The sequence below is a fragment of the Xiphophorus maculatus genome, chromosome 9, assembly GCF_002775205.1.
Source record: "Xiphophorus maculatus strain JP 163 A chromosome 9, X_maculatus-5.0-male, whole genome shotgun sequence".
Taxonomy (NCBI): Eukaryota; Metazoa; Chordata; class Actinopteri; order Cyprinodontiformes; family Poeciliidae; genus Xiphophorus; species Xiphophorus maculatus.
This window is the reverse complement of record NC_036451.1, coordinates 17,237,862-17,253,875: the sequence shown is the minus strand read 5'-3', so window position 1 is coordinate 17,253,875 and position 16,014 is coordinate 17,237,862. Positions and strand designations below refer to the sequence as shown.

Below are 16,014 nucleotides of genomic sequence, written 5' to 3'. Positions count from 1 at the left end.
ATATGGAAACTATTTGAAAAGGCCGCACAGAATTAAAAATAGCACACATAAGTGTATCTGCCTAAACATCGTAAATTTATGTTATCAGTTATTTCCATACTGACACTAAACATCGTAAATTTATGTTATCAGTTATTTCCATCGCACTAAGTAACAAACAACAGATGTGCTGTATTCCTGGCTTAATTGTAATGAAAGCGTTCTGTGTTTGGTCAGGAATAAAAGAGCATGTGGGGAAAGCACCTCGTTAGGAAAGAGTTAGCTACAATTCACAAATGTCAAGCGTAATGATTATTCTTTTGTCTCATCTGTTGAAGAGCTCACTGCTTAGTATGTCCATTACTGAATTGTGAGTTTGTCTATGATCTCACACAACTTAATGTTTGTGTTTCATCAAATAATTAGATGGAAGTACATTCAGTGGTTGATATACTATAAAATATTTTTCTAAGTGCCTTTTACTGGCGTTATTAATTTATACATGGAAATTGTAAAATGCATGGCATTTGTTAATGCTTATTTATCCCCAATATAAATAAATATGTATACTATAAAACAATTCAGCAATGAGGAGACTCTGTAATGGTGAATCTGTTGTTTTGTTTTTTTCATTGGCCTACCAATCTTAGTGATAGGCCAGCGCATGATACCACAAACTCTGATTTAAAAAAAAAATGTACCAGAAAAAAATAGGCTTCCAGTGGTTTTGAGAAGGAAAATGATCCAATGTAAGATGTTGTTTTTTTTCTTTTCTTATTTTAACAATTGATGTGAAGTTTGTCAAATAGGTTCCTTCATTCTTCACATTCATGTTGTTTAGTCAAAAGTAATTTTCTCCTGACTTACATTATGTGTTATTTTATGTTAAGTTTGGTGTTGCTCTTGACAGTTGATTGTTATCATAGCAAAAAGTAACAGTCAGCTCATCCCACTTTTCTGTTGCCATCTGCAACTGTGGTAAGTATTATGATCAGCTTTGTGTTTTCTTTACAAGTATGACATTTTAACATATATTTAATTATATACAGCATTTCATGTGCAATATTGTCCTGTTTTGTACATGTTTTTAACAATTAATGTGCATTTTAGCTGTGTTTAATTAATACATTTTTAATTTTACAGCTGTTAAGGTTTGTTAGTTGAATTTTATTTAATTTATAGGGACAGAAGCTGCTGAACTAGATTTTTTCTCGTTATGTTTTAATATTTGATGCAATGTAACATTTCAGTTGTCACTTATAGTCTTTAAATGTGAAATATGTATGTGTATTATTTTTCCTTTTCTCTCTATATATATGCTACACTGAGCGTAAATATATATATATTTTTTTATTTGTTGCTATTTATATTAAAGATATATGATTATTGATGTAAATTTATGTTAAATCACACTGTACAATCACAGCTAGCTCACCCCTTTTCTGTTGCCGTCTGTAACTGTGAGTCAGAAGATGCTGGACTGATGTTAACCACCAACTTTATTTTTTTCTCTTCTTAACATAATTACAGTAAGCCTCATGTGTGACGTCAACTATTCTATTTATTTATTATATTTCAAGCGTTTTGCTTTTTTTCTTTACCAGAGCTTGTAGCGAGTATCGTTTATCAGAAAATTGAAATATCAGATAGGATTAATAAAAATAAGGATATTTAATACAGAAATAGATCCATATGTCCATTTGCTATATTCAGTACTTCAGTGCCCTTGCATTAATGCATTAATAATCCACCTCAAGAACCACAGTGAGTGAAACTAAACATGCTTTTCATCGCAGTAAAAATAATAAAAAAAATCTTCTACCCAATGTTGCTTTTGTCATCGATTTAAACGCGTTTAGTTTTGTCATTGGTTTACCCTTTGATTCCAACCAATGAGCACAAATGCGATGATTCGCGTAGTCCTGACGTCATATCCGATTTAAGCGCAGGCGCGCGGAATGTTATGCTTGTCGAAAATAAACCGTCAATACTTTTTACTTTGACAATTAAATAAAAAAAATAAAAAAAAAGTTTAGGGCTTTTAGGATAGGAAAGAAAGAATACGTGTGACGTCAGGAGAAACACAGGTAAAGAAACTTGAGCTTAATCGATGTCCGGACTAAAAGATTCAGTCCCGTGTTCGGTAAACGTTCAGGAGTAACTAGTTTACCTATAACAAGCTAACACTGATAGTAACATTGAGCTGTGCTTGCATTGTATAGCTACGGTTTTCTCGGGTTCTTTCTCGCTATTCAAAGCTGTAAATAACTTGATGTCAACAACACTTTGTCCCTCAGAAGAGGACTTACTGGTGAATATGAATGTGAATCATTTTCAGTGACTCCATTCCTCAGAGAGGGCCCTAAAAACCCCGTCCTTTTTTTCTGCCAGCGTTGACCGACACCGGGGGATTTTCTTTCGTCATGTCCCAGACCAACACATCTTTGCTGGACGAGGTGGTGCAGTGGAGTCAGGAAACCTGTCGCCAGGAGATCAAGTCTGTCCTGCCTAAACTGACAATATCCTCCCGCACCGCATTTAATGACTCACCGTCTTATCCAAATAGGAATGTTGTGAAACGCTTTGAGTCACATAGTTTCGTGTCAGGATTTGGCTTGCGTACCCCTCTTTACCGTAATTCCCACAACTGTTAGTGTCAAATGCACCCCAACATTTGTTAACCCGGACAGCAGTTGAACTGCAGACCGTTTACCTTGTCTGTGACAGAGTTTGTCTAACCAACTGAGTAATGTTGACCTGTAAAATAAATTCACAATACACTGCATCACCACACGATGAAATTATAAGATATGCTTTCAACACATGAACTCATATTTTAAATAATGATTTCCACATTTAATTGTCTATTTATTTTACGAATGATTGACATCAGCTTTTTCTACAGACTGATGCTATGGCTTTTGATCATTTCAACATTTATACTATTTTTAACTGTAGTGATTTTATTTTCAATCTGTGCATTTCCAACATTATTTAAATTCTTACATATATAAGTATATATTTATTATTTTTTAATAGAATGGTGACACTTTTGACACATAATAGAATTGTGGTATAAAAACAAAGTGCAATAGAGAGCTTTTTCTTGACTGTTTCTACTCTTTGCATTATGAGGCAGCTACCTGGAATGATCGTCTACGTGAGTAATTATTCTTTTTATTAATTATTAAACATCACTGTGAATTTATTTTCTTAGCAATCCTCTCGTGAACCATCTCTAACGTACAAAAATCACACAGGTATACTGAAGATAATTACAGAGATGTTCTTGCCACACATTGGTTTGTCAGAACTGGAAGAGGAGTGTTTTTCCAAGATCCTACCAAAGGTGAATGAGTTTATGTCGTGGATTTTTATTTCAGAACCAGTTTTAGAAATTTTATGTAAAGTATCAACAGACATGCCACTACATTTTGTAAAATTAATGTTATTAAATAGTACATATGCTATATTACCATTTTAGGTTTCACATTTAATTGTTGAATAAACTCCCACTACGTTGCATTAAAATATTGGTATTGCATTTATTTCAGAAATGTTTTTTTATGCAAAATTAGAAGTGAGCTTTCTTGTGCTTTTTAAGGGCATGCTGGCCTGTGAACATGGGGAATTATGGCTGTCAACCACAACTTCTAACTTAAGAATAAAGGATGATTACTTGATATCTTTCAGCTGCCGTGTTTAAATATGTCTGTAATTCTTCCCCTAGGGAGAAAAAGTATTCCATATTATTTCCTTGCGGTATTAGACTGTGTTGTGGGTACTTGTTGACGTCTGATTTACCAATTTATTAACAAGTCTTCTGAAAAAGTGTAACAATTTGTCTCCCTTTGTCTTAAACAAATGTGTGCAGGCAGTAGCAATGTTCGACAACATGATGAAAGAAATTATGAATCAAGTTGGCGAGCTTTCAAGTCAAAACACTGAACTGTGTACTTTTCTAAGGAACATTCTACAGGTAAGCATACAAAGTGAGATTAGAAAGAGTATTATATCCTCATGAAAAGTCTTTCTGACCTTCAGGATCTGGCCTACAGATTCCAACTCATTTTGAAGAAGAAATTATAAGATGGTTCCAAATTAAACATCAAAGATTAATTCTCTAATCTGGATGAATTTTTTAAAATATTTTTTTATTAGTCCCAGAAAAATCTATCAAAGTACATCATGCATCTAATGTTCAAAATTGGCAGAGGCTCTTAGTTTTAATGCATTTACAGAATGCGTGTTCAGATCATGGCAAAATTTGTATTTGATTCTAATCTTTGGCTAATTATTTGGTTCATTTCTTATTACTAACTTTTCCTCTAGCTCATGCTTGACTAAAATTTTGTCTCTTTCAGGCAATGGTGCAGTTAATCGATGCACTTTCCATTTGTGTGCGCCATGTTGCCTCATTTGAAGAAGGTCTTTGTTTGGATGCCATTCGTTCGCTACCGACTTGCATCCTTAAAGTCCTGAGAGAAACATTTCAACACTGCAAGGTTTGTTTTTTAGTTTGGATCCCATGAAGAAAGAAGGAAACAGAGTGTTTTTTCTACCTTCTGGGAAAGAATTAAAGAAAGCCTTCTCTTGATAATTTGCAAGTAATAAAGCCAAAACCAACAGCAGTATAAATTGAGCTTCCATTCCAACATTCCAACTTTAACTCCTCTTCCTGGAGTTAATGTTGGGAAGGAGGTAAAAGTAGAGAAGCTTAAACTTTTATACTCTGAGCTTGAATGAGACCAATCAATAGTTTTTTTTTTTAGCAAACTTATACCATCTGACTCAATTTCTATGCGTTGAAAGGTATGTAAATGTGCTATGTTTACCTTTATTACATGTTTAGTGCATATTTATATTACTTTTGGTAACTGTTTTTGTTTTCTTCAAATAACTAATGTAATCATTAAGTATAAAAATGTGTTCAACACCATGCTGTCTGTGTTTCTGTCCACAGGATAGTGAGATAGTTTATTGTGGCCGTCTGTCTCTGGTGGCCGATCTGCTGCAAGGACTTTTCAAGGAGGCATATTCCCTGCAAAAGAGTCTGCTGGAGGTCCTGGATAGGATCTCTCTGGACAGTAGCGCCTCAGATGAGGAGGTTTCTGACATTGTTACAGGTGTGTTTACGTGTGTGTATGGAAGTATGCATCCTTCTGTCTTTCATTGCAACACTGGTCACTGTGAAATTGTTGACTTTATTGTATCGGGGTATTTTTTATGCAGTTTGAAACTCACTAAGCATGTCAATGTTTTACAGTGATTCACAGCCTTCTCGATATCTGCTCCATTATCTCTAACCTTGACATTGCACTGCATGCAAACACGTGGAAGTTCCTCATTAAGTAAGTCCTTTTTCGTTCTTTTATTCTGTAAGCATGTTTTGTTGATCTATCTTGAGCTTTTTTTTTTCTTTACACCGTGTCCCATATCAGACACGTTTTTATTTAGTACATAAATATTCTTCGAATCACATTGAATCACTGGCTGTATGTTTAGGGTTGTTGTCCAGCTGGAAGGTTAGCAGCTGGTCCAGTTTTAACTCTGCAGCATTTCACTGTCTTCTCCTTGTTGCTCTATTAAAGGTTAGATTTGTGGTGTTTTCTATTAACAGACAAATTCCCACCACACATTTTAGATGTTTAGTTGTTAAATAATTTGAAAACCATTTACCATTTTCGCTTGACTTCAAATGTATCTTCCACTTTGTACTGGTCTATCAACTAAAATCCCAATAAAATTGTTTGTGGTTGTATTGTGACAAAATGTGAAAATATTTAAGCATTATATTTGCACAATAATGGAGCTCACTTAATCCAGATTTAGACATATGTCATAGTTATATGTTTGAAATTATTTTGTTCAGACAGAGCCTGAAGTACCAGTCGTTGGTGGAGGAACAGCTGCACCATGGCGACATCGTCAACAGCTTGTCTGACAACTTGTTGGCTTCCTTACAGAGCTGTGTGGAGATGGCTGAACAGATAAAGCTGGCAGGTTTACAGGTTAGAAAGATCTAATTATTTATTTTAAAGTATCTCAAACCTCTGGCTTATTAATGTACTTTGGACCTGTTGCAGGAGACTGTTCAAAGTCCGGAATACAAACTTTTCCAGAAAACTGCAAAGATGTGCAGATTCTTTGCTAACACTTTGGTTCATTACATAAAGGTACTGACCCTTCTTTGTAACATTTTGTAACGTGTTGCTGTCTTGATTTTAGGTATTACCAACTTTTCTTTCTATCTTCTTTTCTTAACAGGAATTTAAATATTTTCTGACAAAAAAATCCAGCTGCTTTCACCTACTCTACCTCCAGATATTCAGGTACAAATGTTAGCTTAAAAAGTGAGATTTAACTTTTAAACATTTGTTCTGTGATTCCTGGCATACGTCTGATTATGATGAGCTTGGTGTCTTTCAGTAAGTCTCCTCCAAGTTTGTGTGCTCCGTCGCTGCCCACAGCTCTGGCTGGGGAGCTAAGTGCATCAGCTCTGGTTCCTATGGATGCTTTCCTGCTTCAGCTGTTGCCTCTGAGGCCCTTTGCTGAAGTTGTGCTGCAGCCAGACGTGTGTGAGTTTACATTTTAAAAAGTGTCCATTAAATTCCCTTTGTAAGGCGTCCACGTTTTCTTACAGTTGTTAAATATTTGTGAATCAACTTTTTAAATCTATTGAATTATTCTCATTACTGGTACGACATGATTTTTTTTCCTTCTAAAATTAATAGTCAATTCCTCTGTTTTCTCTACATTTAGCTATAAATGGAGTCACAGCAGCAGATAAATAAATAGCTGACCTTCCTTCTGTAGGCCGTTTCATTTTCCTGATAAAGATAACATTTTAGAAGGTAAAAAGCTGCTACAGTGGTCAAGTCATGAAGAAACTGCAACTAAGTTGTTTCAAAGCTGAAACAGCAGACGTCGGTTATGAGCTACTTTTTCAATAAAACTTTGCTTCTGAGATGGAAACAGTAATTTTTTTGTCCAGGATAGACTGTTTATTGTTTGGGGTCTGTATTTGCTATGAACCCAAAACAAAAAGATACTAACATTCTTACAACTTCCTGCCTGCAGGGTTGAGCTCTGAGCATGAGCTTCCACATTTTCTCATGCTGGTGAATATTTTGGGCCAGCTGCTCAGCCAACCAGAGGAAGTGATGGAGCTTTGGTACTCTGGAAGTCAGTTTCCAGAAGACACACCAAGGTGATCGGGATTTCTTCAGAGTTTTTGTTTATCTAATACTCTAAGGATCCCTGATAATTTGTGTTTTTATTTCACTTTTGCCATATTACTTTAAAGTCTACTCTAATGTATGTTAGCAGTCATTCTATTATTTTATTGTGATTTCTCAGATTGTATTATATGTATATTTAATCTTTCAAACTGAGAATAAAGTCTTTGTTAGTACAGTGAGCTTGTATTAAACAGATGATTCATTATCAGGTTAAAGTAAAGCAGGTTTATGTTGACCGAGTATCAAAACATTTTCCTTTGTTCTTTCTCCCTTTCTAGGCTTCCTCTCTACCAGGCTATCTTTATTAGCTTCCGACAATGCTACACTGAACGTAAAGTACCAGTTCGGTTGCCAGGGGTGATGCTGAAGGGTCAGGCCCAGGTCGAAGTCACTCTGCACCAACACATCTGTGTACAGCTCTGTGCCAGTGTGGCTGTGCTCCCTCCAGTCTTCTTTCCTGTACTAGTAAGGCCTGCATGCTCAACCACTTACACACCAAGTTAACAATTATGAATATAATTAAAACATTTATAGCACAAATGTGCCACAACTCAGACCGGACTGGAAAAACTAACATTGGTTTGTCAATGTGTCAATGAAGCTTGAAAATTAAACTTCCTTCTCATATTAGCAACAGCCATCAAGAATTCAGAATCAGCAAATGATAGTGTGGCCTAGAACCTCCAGATCCGACCCACAGACTATTATTGACTTAATCAAAATACCCATGTTCTATGTAGGATTTAGGAGGGTTCAATCCTCACTTTTTGCAATGTACGACTTTGAAATCAGTTTGAATGTCCTGTTAATTACAAATCAAATCAAAAATAAAGTGGAACCAAGTTATCATTTATTTAATCTAACAAAGGTGCAAAAATATTCTGAGATTTTTAAAAAAAATTGTGACAAGTTTTATTCTTTGGAAAAGTCTTTAAACCATATAAGGGGTAACCACAAAATAAGTATTTTACTGCTGGAGGAAAGTACATTTGAGCTTAAATCTTGACTTGCAGGAAGTCTGTCTATTTGTAAGGATTCTGGTTCTGAAATGGAGTCTGGTTGAGGTTAGTTTCCAATCAAGTATTTAGTTTGGCAAGCAAAAAACTGCCTTTGTTTTCATGCAGGTGTTCCCCTCATTCAAGACAAGCTATTCTTTCACTTTCATTCTGATATGTCCGTTAAATATTCTTGTTTTTTTAATTGCCTCCCTGTGGTGCTTTGTGGTTTTTGGTTATCGCTGATCTGATTTCCCTTGTTCTTCTGTTTCCCATCCTTAGGAACGTTGTTTGATGGATGCTGTGCTGCAGGCTGATACTCCAACAGCTTTGTTGGCAGTAGATGTGTGGTGCTTTACAGCACGGTTAGTGCAATGAATATGCCTTTTATTTTAAATTAAAGTTCTGAAAATTGCACTTAAAATGAGGTCTCCGCTTTTTCTACTCATTGCAACAAAGTAATGAGTAGTTAAACTATTTGCAGATTGAAAATAGCTTATATTTGACCCATTTACCAACAGGATATTATTTCAGAATCTTTCTTTTGCAAGCTTGAACTGTGAACTCAAAGTGATGAAAGATGGTATATTATAATATCTTAAAATCTTATAATAATTGTTATAGCACCTACACATACCAGGAGAGTCACAATAGGCTGCATTAATACATTTCCAGGACTTTGCTAAAGTTATATTTTTCAGCTTAATTTGCAAAGAAGTAAATGCATATCCCTCACCATTTGCTTAACTTGCTTAACTCTGTCTGCAAGTAAGCATTTTTAACATTAGTGACTGTTTAATTCAACTTATTCTTTCAGATACGGAACAGCAGAAGTTTGCCTACATCATGTCCTGCTTATTGCTCAGCTGGTGGGTAAAACCAGAAGACATGTACTGTGTTGACACAAGTATTGAAACGCTTGCCTGTATCCACACATGATCTTTAATAACATCCCAGAGGTAATATATACTGTAATACCTGTTGCAGCTTTTCTGGGAATACTTTCCAGAACTTTGACAAGTATTTTTATCTAAGTATTCTTCCACAGCACATCTGTGAGGTCATATATATCCTGGAGGACCAGGCCTTCAGCACAGTTTCCACTCAAACTCATCTTGTGCAACTAGTCAAGTTCTCCCAAACACATTTCCCTCCTCTATGACAGGTTTAATCAGGAAACGGTTGTCCCCAAATTGTTAACATTAGGAGTTTCTATCACTGGGACTAAAGGGAAAAGACAATCCTATGAAGAAAAACACCTTGTGCAGTGCAGTCATTCAAGTGCCATGTCCCTGGCAACCATCTAAACCACACTCATCAAGTAGAGCAGCAGGATATGACCTTGTAATGTTATCTACTGTAGTCCAGTTCTGGTTTGTGTGACACTTATCACAAACCGGATATCAAGGTTTGCCTGCAGCTGCTTGAACTTGGTGATCCATTCCATGAGCTGTTCTGTGGATATATTGAGATAATTTGAATTTCCTGATGTTTGGAGGTCTGTAGATACTGTCTTCCGGCAGTGACTTCACAGATGTTTTTAAGAGCAGACTGCATGCCACGACACTGGATTTCATAAATTTATTTTTGTATGAAAATTAAGAGAGCACCTGAATTTGGTGATTTGGAGGTTTAGTTCAGTGTCTATTAAAGGGTAATTCTGCTGTCTTTGCTGGATGTGAGCTTTCACTCTCCTAACTCTCCATTAGGCAAGGCAAGGCAACTTTATTTATATAGCACCTTTCAGCCAAAGACAATTCAAAGTGCTTGTACAAAAGAGTTAAAAACAACATACAAGAAGATAATAATAATAAAATTAAATTAAAAATCAAGCAGATTAAAAATAAACAAAATAAACATTAGAATTTTGAATATAGTTAAAAAAAACAAAAATTTAAGAATAGGCAACGTCAAATAAGAAGGTTTTTACCTCCTGTCTGTTTTTTTCATCCTCTAGGTGAAAGCATGCAATTCTGAGTGCTACCAGTTGTTACACCTGGGATTGCTACTGAGACGTATGGTTTTCCTCATGACCCCAAGCCACCAGGTAAGAGTCATTAAGATCAGAAATGCAAAATGGTTAGGTTATCAGAAATAGCCCTAAGGCGGGGCTGTGGAATTTTTTAACTTATTGGGCAGTCCAGCCCTTTGGCTATGTACAAAGAGGAAGAAATTTTAAGTAGTTTGGAAAACAAGGAAATTGTTGGACAATCAATAATTTTGAGGATAAAGCTTTGTTTTGATGCTCTGCTGTTTGTTGTCAAAGCAGCTAGTATCTTAGGACAGTAAATGAGGACACTCTTGAATCTGGTTTCTGTCACAAATGGGAAACGTATTTACCTTCAGCTTACTTTGCCAACAACAAAGTAACTTCATATGTGAACAAACTTTCAGAGATTTTTAAAATGTAAAACAACCAGGGTTTCTACATTGTTAAGAGTATGGAAAATATAGAATTTGTTTCAGCTTTTGTAAGTGTGGACAAGTGTGTACGGAGTTGCATAAGAAATAACAGGGTGATTATAGGTGATAATAGACTGAAAAATATTTTTATGTTTTGTATTGTTTTGAATCAGTTCCTCTGGATCATTGTCATCATTTCTGAAGTAAAATAAATTCATAGAATAGATCAAGCATCAAGGTAATATTTTGAGATCATAAGTATTTAGTTATAACAAAATATCGTCTTGTTAACTAAAGAAAATGAGACAATTGAACAGTCATCTTGAGAACACAAATCTGAGACATAATTAAAAAATCTTTACAGAAAAAAAACCTTTGACATTAAAAATGGATCTTTGAAGATTTCCGTTTCCTCACAGACAGTTGTAGAAATCGGAATCGGAAGGTAAGGCTTTTTAAAGATCGGCGATTGACCAGAAATCTGCAATTGGTGCAGCCTGTTGGTTTTAAATTATTTTACTTTCCCAGTTGACAGATTTTGGACATTTTAGGGAAAAGAAAATGTCCTAAAAACAAAAATGTCAGGATCATCTCTTCTGTTAAAGAGATGACGTAAATAAATCTCATATTCTGGATTCTTCTTCAAAGCCTCAACTCACCGTGTTTATTATTAGAACCAATGATCTTAAGAATTATTTTTCCAGTTGGAGTTGGTGGCAGAGTTCTCACCATCAAAGGTGGAAAATCTTCCCGTGTGGCATCACGTCCTCGTCAGAGCTCTTTCTCAGGACGTCCGTCTTCGTGTGGAGACAGAAATCATTGCCCTGATGCAAAGGACTCTAATGGAGTGGGAGGACGGAGGATACAAACTGGGACAAGTGGACAAAGTGGTGAGGACAGTCTTGGATATTTGAGGTTTACCAATATTTCAAAACATTTTTGCTTCTGTGCATCAAAACTGATATGGGAACAATGGTTGGGCTCAAGAGTAAGATACGCCTCTTTTCGAGATTAAAGACGGCTGACTTAGTCAAACATTTGGCATCTTCTGTGATTGTTTACTTTAGTGCTCTCCATGGAAATTATTCAGACATCTGTTCTGTTTTAAGTGAGTTAAGGACAGATTCTCAATTATCTACTTACTTACAACATGAATATATCACATTTAGTGTCAAACTTTATTTGAAATGATTACTAGTAGACTGTTTACCTCACACTTTGACAACTGGATTGTTGCCTAGCAGCTGTCATTCAGGGTTGTTTTCTACCCTGAATGACCTTCAGGGTAGAAAGCAATACAGTGGAGCAGGGCGCAAAACTGATATTAAAAATGAATTATTTCTTCATACAATGTCTGTGTTGGTGCCAGAACGCAGCCCTGGGGTCGCTCCTCTCTCTGCTTCGAGGGCATCCTTCTCCTGAGGAACAGTGTTCATTGTCCGTATTGAGGATGATTACACAGCTGTGGTCACGAATGAATCCCAGTCAGGTGACAAAAGCACACAAATGTACACACACTAAATTAGTGAAAGAATTGAAGAATTATTTCTGTGTAACTTGTCTTAAAACAGTTGCAGACCCACCTTGTGCTCCAGGATACTTTGAAACTGCTCTTGTCAGCAACAACTGTTATTGTAAAGAACATTAAACCTGAAACCATTTCTCAGGTAATGTTTTTTTTTTTTTTTTTTTTTTACACATTAAGGGTATAAAAATGTACATGATATTTCTGTTGACAGCTCATTGTTATTTTAGGGTCTGTTGTGTCTGGAAGCTGTAGTTTCTCAGAAATGTCCAGATTATTTACTGCTGGCTGCTTTGGGGTTTCTCTCCTCCCTGGGAAAGATCTTTTTTCCTGAAGATTGCCAGGTAAAAAAAGTACAGATACATCTTAATAAATTATAATGTCTTCAAAAAGTCAATTTATTTCACTAACTTTATTAAAAATGTTAAACTTTTTAAAGGTTTAATTAAAATAGTACATTATTTATAATTGAATTTCAATACAATTAAAAAAAGTAAAAAAAAAACCTGAGTGTAGGCCTACTGAAAAGTACAGTAGTACACATGTTTACCTCATATCCTTATTTACAACGATTTAAGCAAACCTGTCAGTCCTGTTCTTGTGTTATCTAACTATACAACACCATGTTAGAGACTTAAAACTGTATTTTTAACATATTTTGGTCTCACAGGGCCAGATCCTTCCTAGATTGAGCGGTGTGTTTGGAGCCCTTCTGGCTGACAAGTCTTGGCTGCTACATCAGCACGCCCTGGAGGCCTTTTCTTACTTTGCAGGGGTACCACATAAACTTCACCATTGTACTTTTTTTTTTTTCAAATGATCAGTTGTGGCCAACTGTTTGGAGATTGACAGAAATCTTGTTTTTTTTTTTTGGAAACTTCTTCGGCAACTTGCATTAATTGTATGTTGCTCTGTAAAGTGATTAGATGAAAAACAGTTAACTGCAAAGTTATAAAGTTGCAGAGTGTTTTAGTCCTGCCACAAAGTGACCTGATAACATACTTGCAATGAACTCAGGGGAAAGTGTTGACAAGGGAAGAGCAGCTGTCGTCATTGGTTTGCATCAGATGTGCTTCACGGGGGAGGATGTTGCTTCAAAACAGATCGCAACCAAATAAACCCTTCAAGGCAAGGTTCAGCTGCTCTGATCAAAGCTTCAAGGCACTTAAGAGAGTCCTGTAAGCGCCAGAATCATCACCTACAGAGCTTTGGATTGCATGGTGTACAATGTTTCTGGATGCATTGTGAGGTGTAAACATCTGGACTCTAGCCTTGTTTTACAAAGAGGAGCAAAGAAGCTATTTCTTTCCGAGAACAACAAGGAGAGACTGACTTCTGCATGAAGCAACAAGATCGGAGTTGTTTTGCCTGTTGACTGTTAAGGACATCTGGAAAAAGGATTTTCTGGACACTTTGTGTCACATCGACAGTGAAACATCCTAAGTGCATTCTCTCTTTCAGATGAATTGTCTCATTCACAGTTTTGTCCAAAAACTGCCATGTTTAAGGAAAGCGTCAAAACTTCCTCCTGGAGCAATGTGTTGATGAATGATGCACCATCATGTCTCAGGGCAAAAGTGATAACTAAATGGCTGGTATGAAAACAATGACATTTTGAGTGATTGTTTTTCCTAACATTAAACAGTTAGATTAAACAGTTCCTAACATGAACTGTTTAATCTAGACCACTACACCATGAAAACAATTTGGCTAAACAACAACACAATAGTTTCCCGAAAAACAAAATCTGTCATTCACTAAACTTTTGGCCATGACTGTAGGTGCTTCAGCCTGACTTTAACATATTGTCTCCCTGTGGTGCTCAAGAATACAAACCATGAAGAGGTCATTTCCCAGAGTTTGTGTGTGGAAGAAACAAAGACCAAAGTGATCAATTACCTAAGCAAGGTTGGTGATAAACATTCAATGAGAATGTATTGAGATTAAACGAGATTATTGAGATTAAAACAGGTTGTCGTCGATATTGTATGTTTTTAATTTATTTTTTGTAGACGGTGAATCTACTGGAAGATGTGGAGTCACGGCTAAAGAGGCTGAAACTGGAGAAAGTGGTGATCGAGCAACACAATAAGAAACTGGAGAGCAAAGAAAGTGGCTCTGACAAACAGGCTTCTGAAACTGAAGCCATCACAGACTCTGAGGTTAGCAGCATCATTGAGCTCAGATTTATGGCATCTCTCTAAATGTGCACAGTCTTGTAATTGGTGGCAGACTGAGGCAACCTGCTTTTAAACTAAAAACTGATTACTAAGAACTAATTTAACATAAATTGGCAATCTATTCCTGTCTTGCTTAGTAACTTAAGCAAGTTAAATTTAACTTTGGCAACTTGTGTTGGATTTTTTTTTTTTGTTGTGATTTGAGTAAATTTTTTTTCTGCATTTCTTTCCAAACCTTTTGCCTTTTATGAAGTAGCCTATGCTACAAATATACCAATTAATATGTTTTAGTCAACTATTAGAACATGTGTTTTTCAAGCCAGATTAAATATACTCTCCTGAATGAGCTAGTAATGGATAGCGTAACGTTATCCACCACTCCTCCTGGACTTTCGCTCTACTTTTAATACCTGCAGAGACTCTCTACTGCTGCTTGAATTAATACCTTCCCACTTCTATGAGGTGCATGAACTGTCAGAATCCACAGAAATCAATCTTAGCTCAGGCCTGTGTCCTGAATCCACTTCTGTTTTCACGATGGGCTCATAACCGCTCAGCTTAACATCCAGCTTTTTATATGATGAAATTTGAAAATGACGGCAGTAGTGGGGTCTATCTCATAGCGATGGGGACTGGTGTAAAGGTATCGACCATCTTAATTGATGCAGGGGAAATTAAAGAATTCCTTATTAATTTTAGGACAAGTCGTCGCGTTCTTCCTGTCATGTTAACTGCCATGGCAGCCATGGAACTTGGACTTGACATGAAGTGTAATAGTTCCTATACAAGGATAAAGTCCCGCCATAAGCTTTTTTCTTCCTTCTCATTTTGTCCTTAGGACTTGTTCTTGCATTAATCATTATTTACAGTGTGGTGAGTCGAATGTGCCTTATTTTATGGTAATATATTTTAGTGTGCCAGCAATGAATTCCTTCCGACAGAGCAGTTTCCTGTCCCAGATATGGCGCCTTAAAGTTTTGTAATAACACCCTAATTAGTTAAGCAGAGGTACAATAGATGGAATCAATTACAAGTATTGCTGTTCTTAACTAAATAAAATCTAAGCCCTCTGATGGGAAATCTGATCATCTTTTAAGACTTATGACCCTACATAAACCCTGCTGTCACATAAAAACAGGCATGGTAAAAGAAGAAAATGTTGGACTGGTATTTTCATGCTTGTATAAAAAGGTAACCAAAAGCTAAATTTTACTGCTCTGTTTATTTCATTAGTCCATACTTCAACAAAATCTCTTAATCTGTAACTAGCTTACATTTCCCTGGATTGCTTCCATTATTTTGCTTTAAGCATGAGACATAAATAACAGTGAGTTAACTTTTCTTTGCCTGTAATTTCCTCCCTCTTAGCCAAGCCCAAAGAGAGCTCGACAGGAGACAAATGCAGAGGAGGAGTACGACCGCCACATCCAGACGGCTCAGAACTCTTTAAAAGCCCTTCATGCTCTCGTGGAGAGTAAAGCCAACACGACAGCACCACCTCCAACGTGGCTGAAAGCCAAACTTCAGCAACTGATGACCCTCATAAGAGAAATCACTTCAGTCAGACACACAACCTAGCATTTTCTCATTTTAAAACCCCTCAAGACTTATTGTACAGTGAATTTGATCTGTGCCAAGTTTTAGTTTATTTTGCTGTGTTTGATGCCGTTTATTAAATCTATTTAAATACT

The 16,014-nt window shown here is 36.2% G+C and overlaps 1 protein-coding gene across 3 annotated transcripts; it reads left to right on the top strand.

Annotated features, from left to right (window-relative positions):
• The first annotated feature begins 1,919 nt into the window (after nucleotides 1-1,919).
• On the top strand, nucleotides 1,920-15,980 carry c9h1orf112 (chromosome 9 C1orf112 homolog). 3 transcript variants are annotated; one of them, XM_023339982.1, is made up of 26 exons: nucleotides 1,920-2,066; nucleotides 2,202-2,290; nucleotides 2,371-2,498; nucleotides 3,100-3,139; nucleotides 3,240-3,328; nucleotides 3,854-3,958; nucleotides 4,344-4,484; nucleotides 4,943-5,105; nucleotides 5,246-5,330; nucleotides 5,852-5,990; nucleotides 6,066-6,155; nucleotides 6,247-6,311; nucleotides 6,409-6,557; nucleotides 7,060-7,189; nucleotides 7,499-7,685; nucleotides 8,498-8,580; nucleotides 9,033-9,084; nucleotides 10,173-10,262; nucleotides 11,323-11,508; nucleotides 11,988-12,107; nucleotides 12,190-12,285; nucleotides 12,374-12,487; nucleotides 12,814-12,918; nucleotides 13,971-14,051; nucleotides 14,156-14,305; nucleotides 15,692-15,980. In XM_023339982.1, exons 3-26 carry the CDS (start codon nucleotides 2,403-2,405, stop codon nucleotides 15,899-15,901), a joined length of 2,766 nt encoding a protein of 921 aa, XP_023195750.1. In that variant the 5' UTR covers nucleotides 1,920-2,066; nucleotides 2,202-2,290; nucleotides 2,371-2,402; the 3' UTR covers nucleotides 15,902-15,980. The 3 variants fall into 3 exon arrangements, with proteins under 3 accessions (XP_023195750.1, XP_014326801.1, XP_023195751.1); XM_014471315.2 differs by lacking the exon at nucleotides 2,202-2,290; XM_023339983.1 differs by lacking the exons at nucleotides 1,920-2,066; nucleotides 2,202-2,290 and having other exon boundaries at nucleotides 2,377-2,476; nucleotides 3,119-3,139.
• The last annotated feature ends 34 nt before the right edge of the window (nucleotides 15,981-16,014 follow it).

Bases quoted from the DNA above. Each gene is read 5' to 3' on its own strand.
- c9h1orf112 (XM_014471315.2), top strand. From the start codon at position 2,403: ATGTCCCAGACCAACACATCTTTGCTGGACGAGGTGGTGCAGTGGAGT. The intron at 5,991-6,065 runs GTTAGAAAGATC...GACCTGTTGCAG, and splicing joins TAAAGCTGGCAGGTTTACAG to GAGACTGTTCAAAGTCCGGA. The intron at 12,919-13,970 runs GTACCACATAAA...GTGGTGCTCAAG, and splicing joins CCTTTTCTTACTTTGCAGGG to AATACAAACCATGAAGAGGT.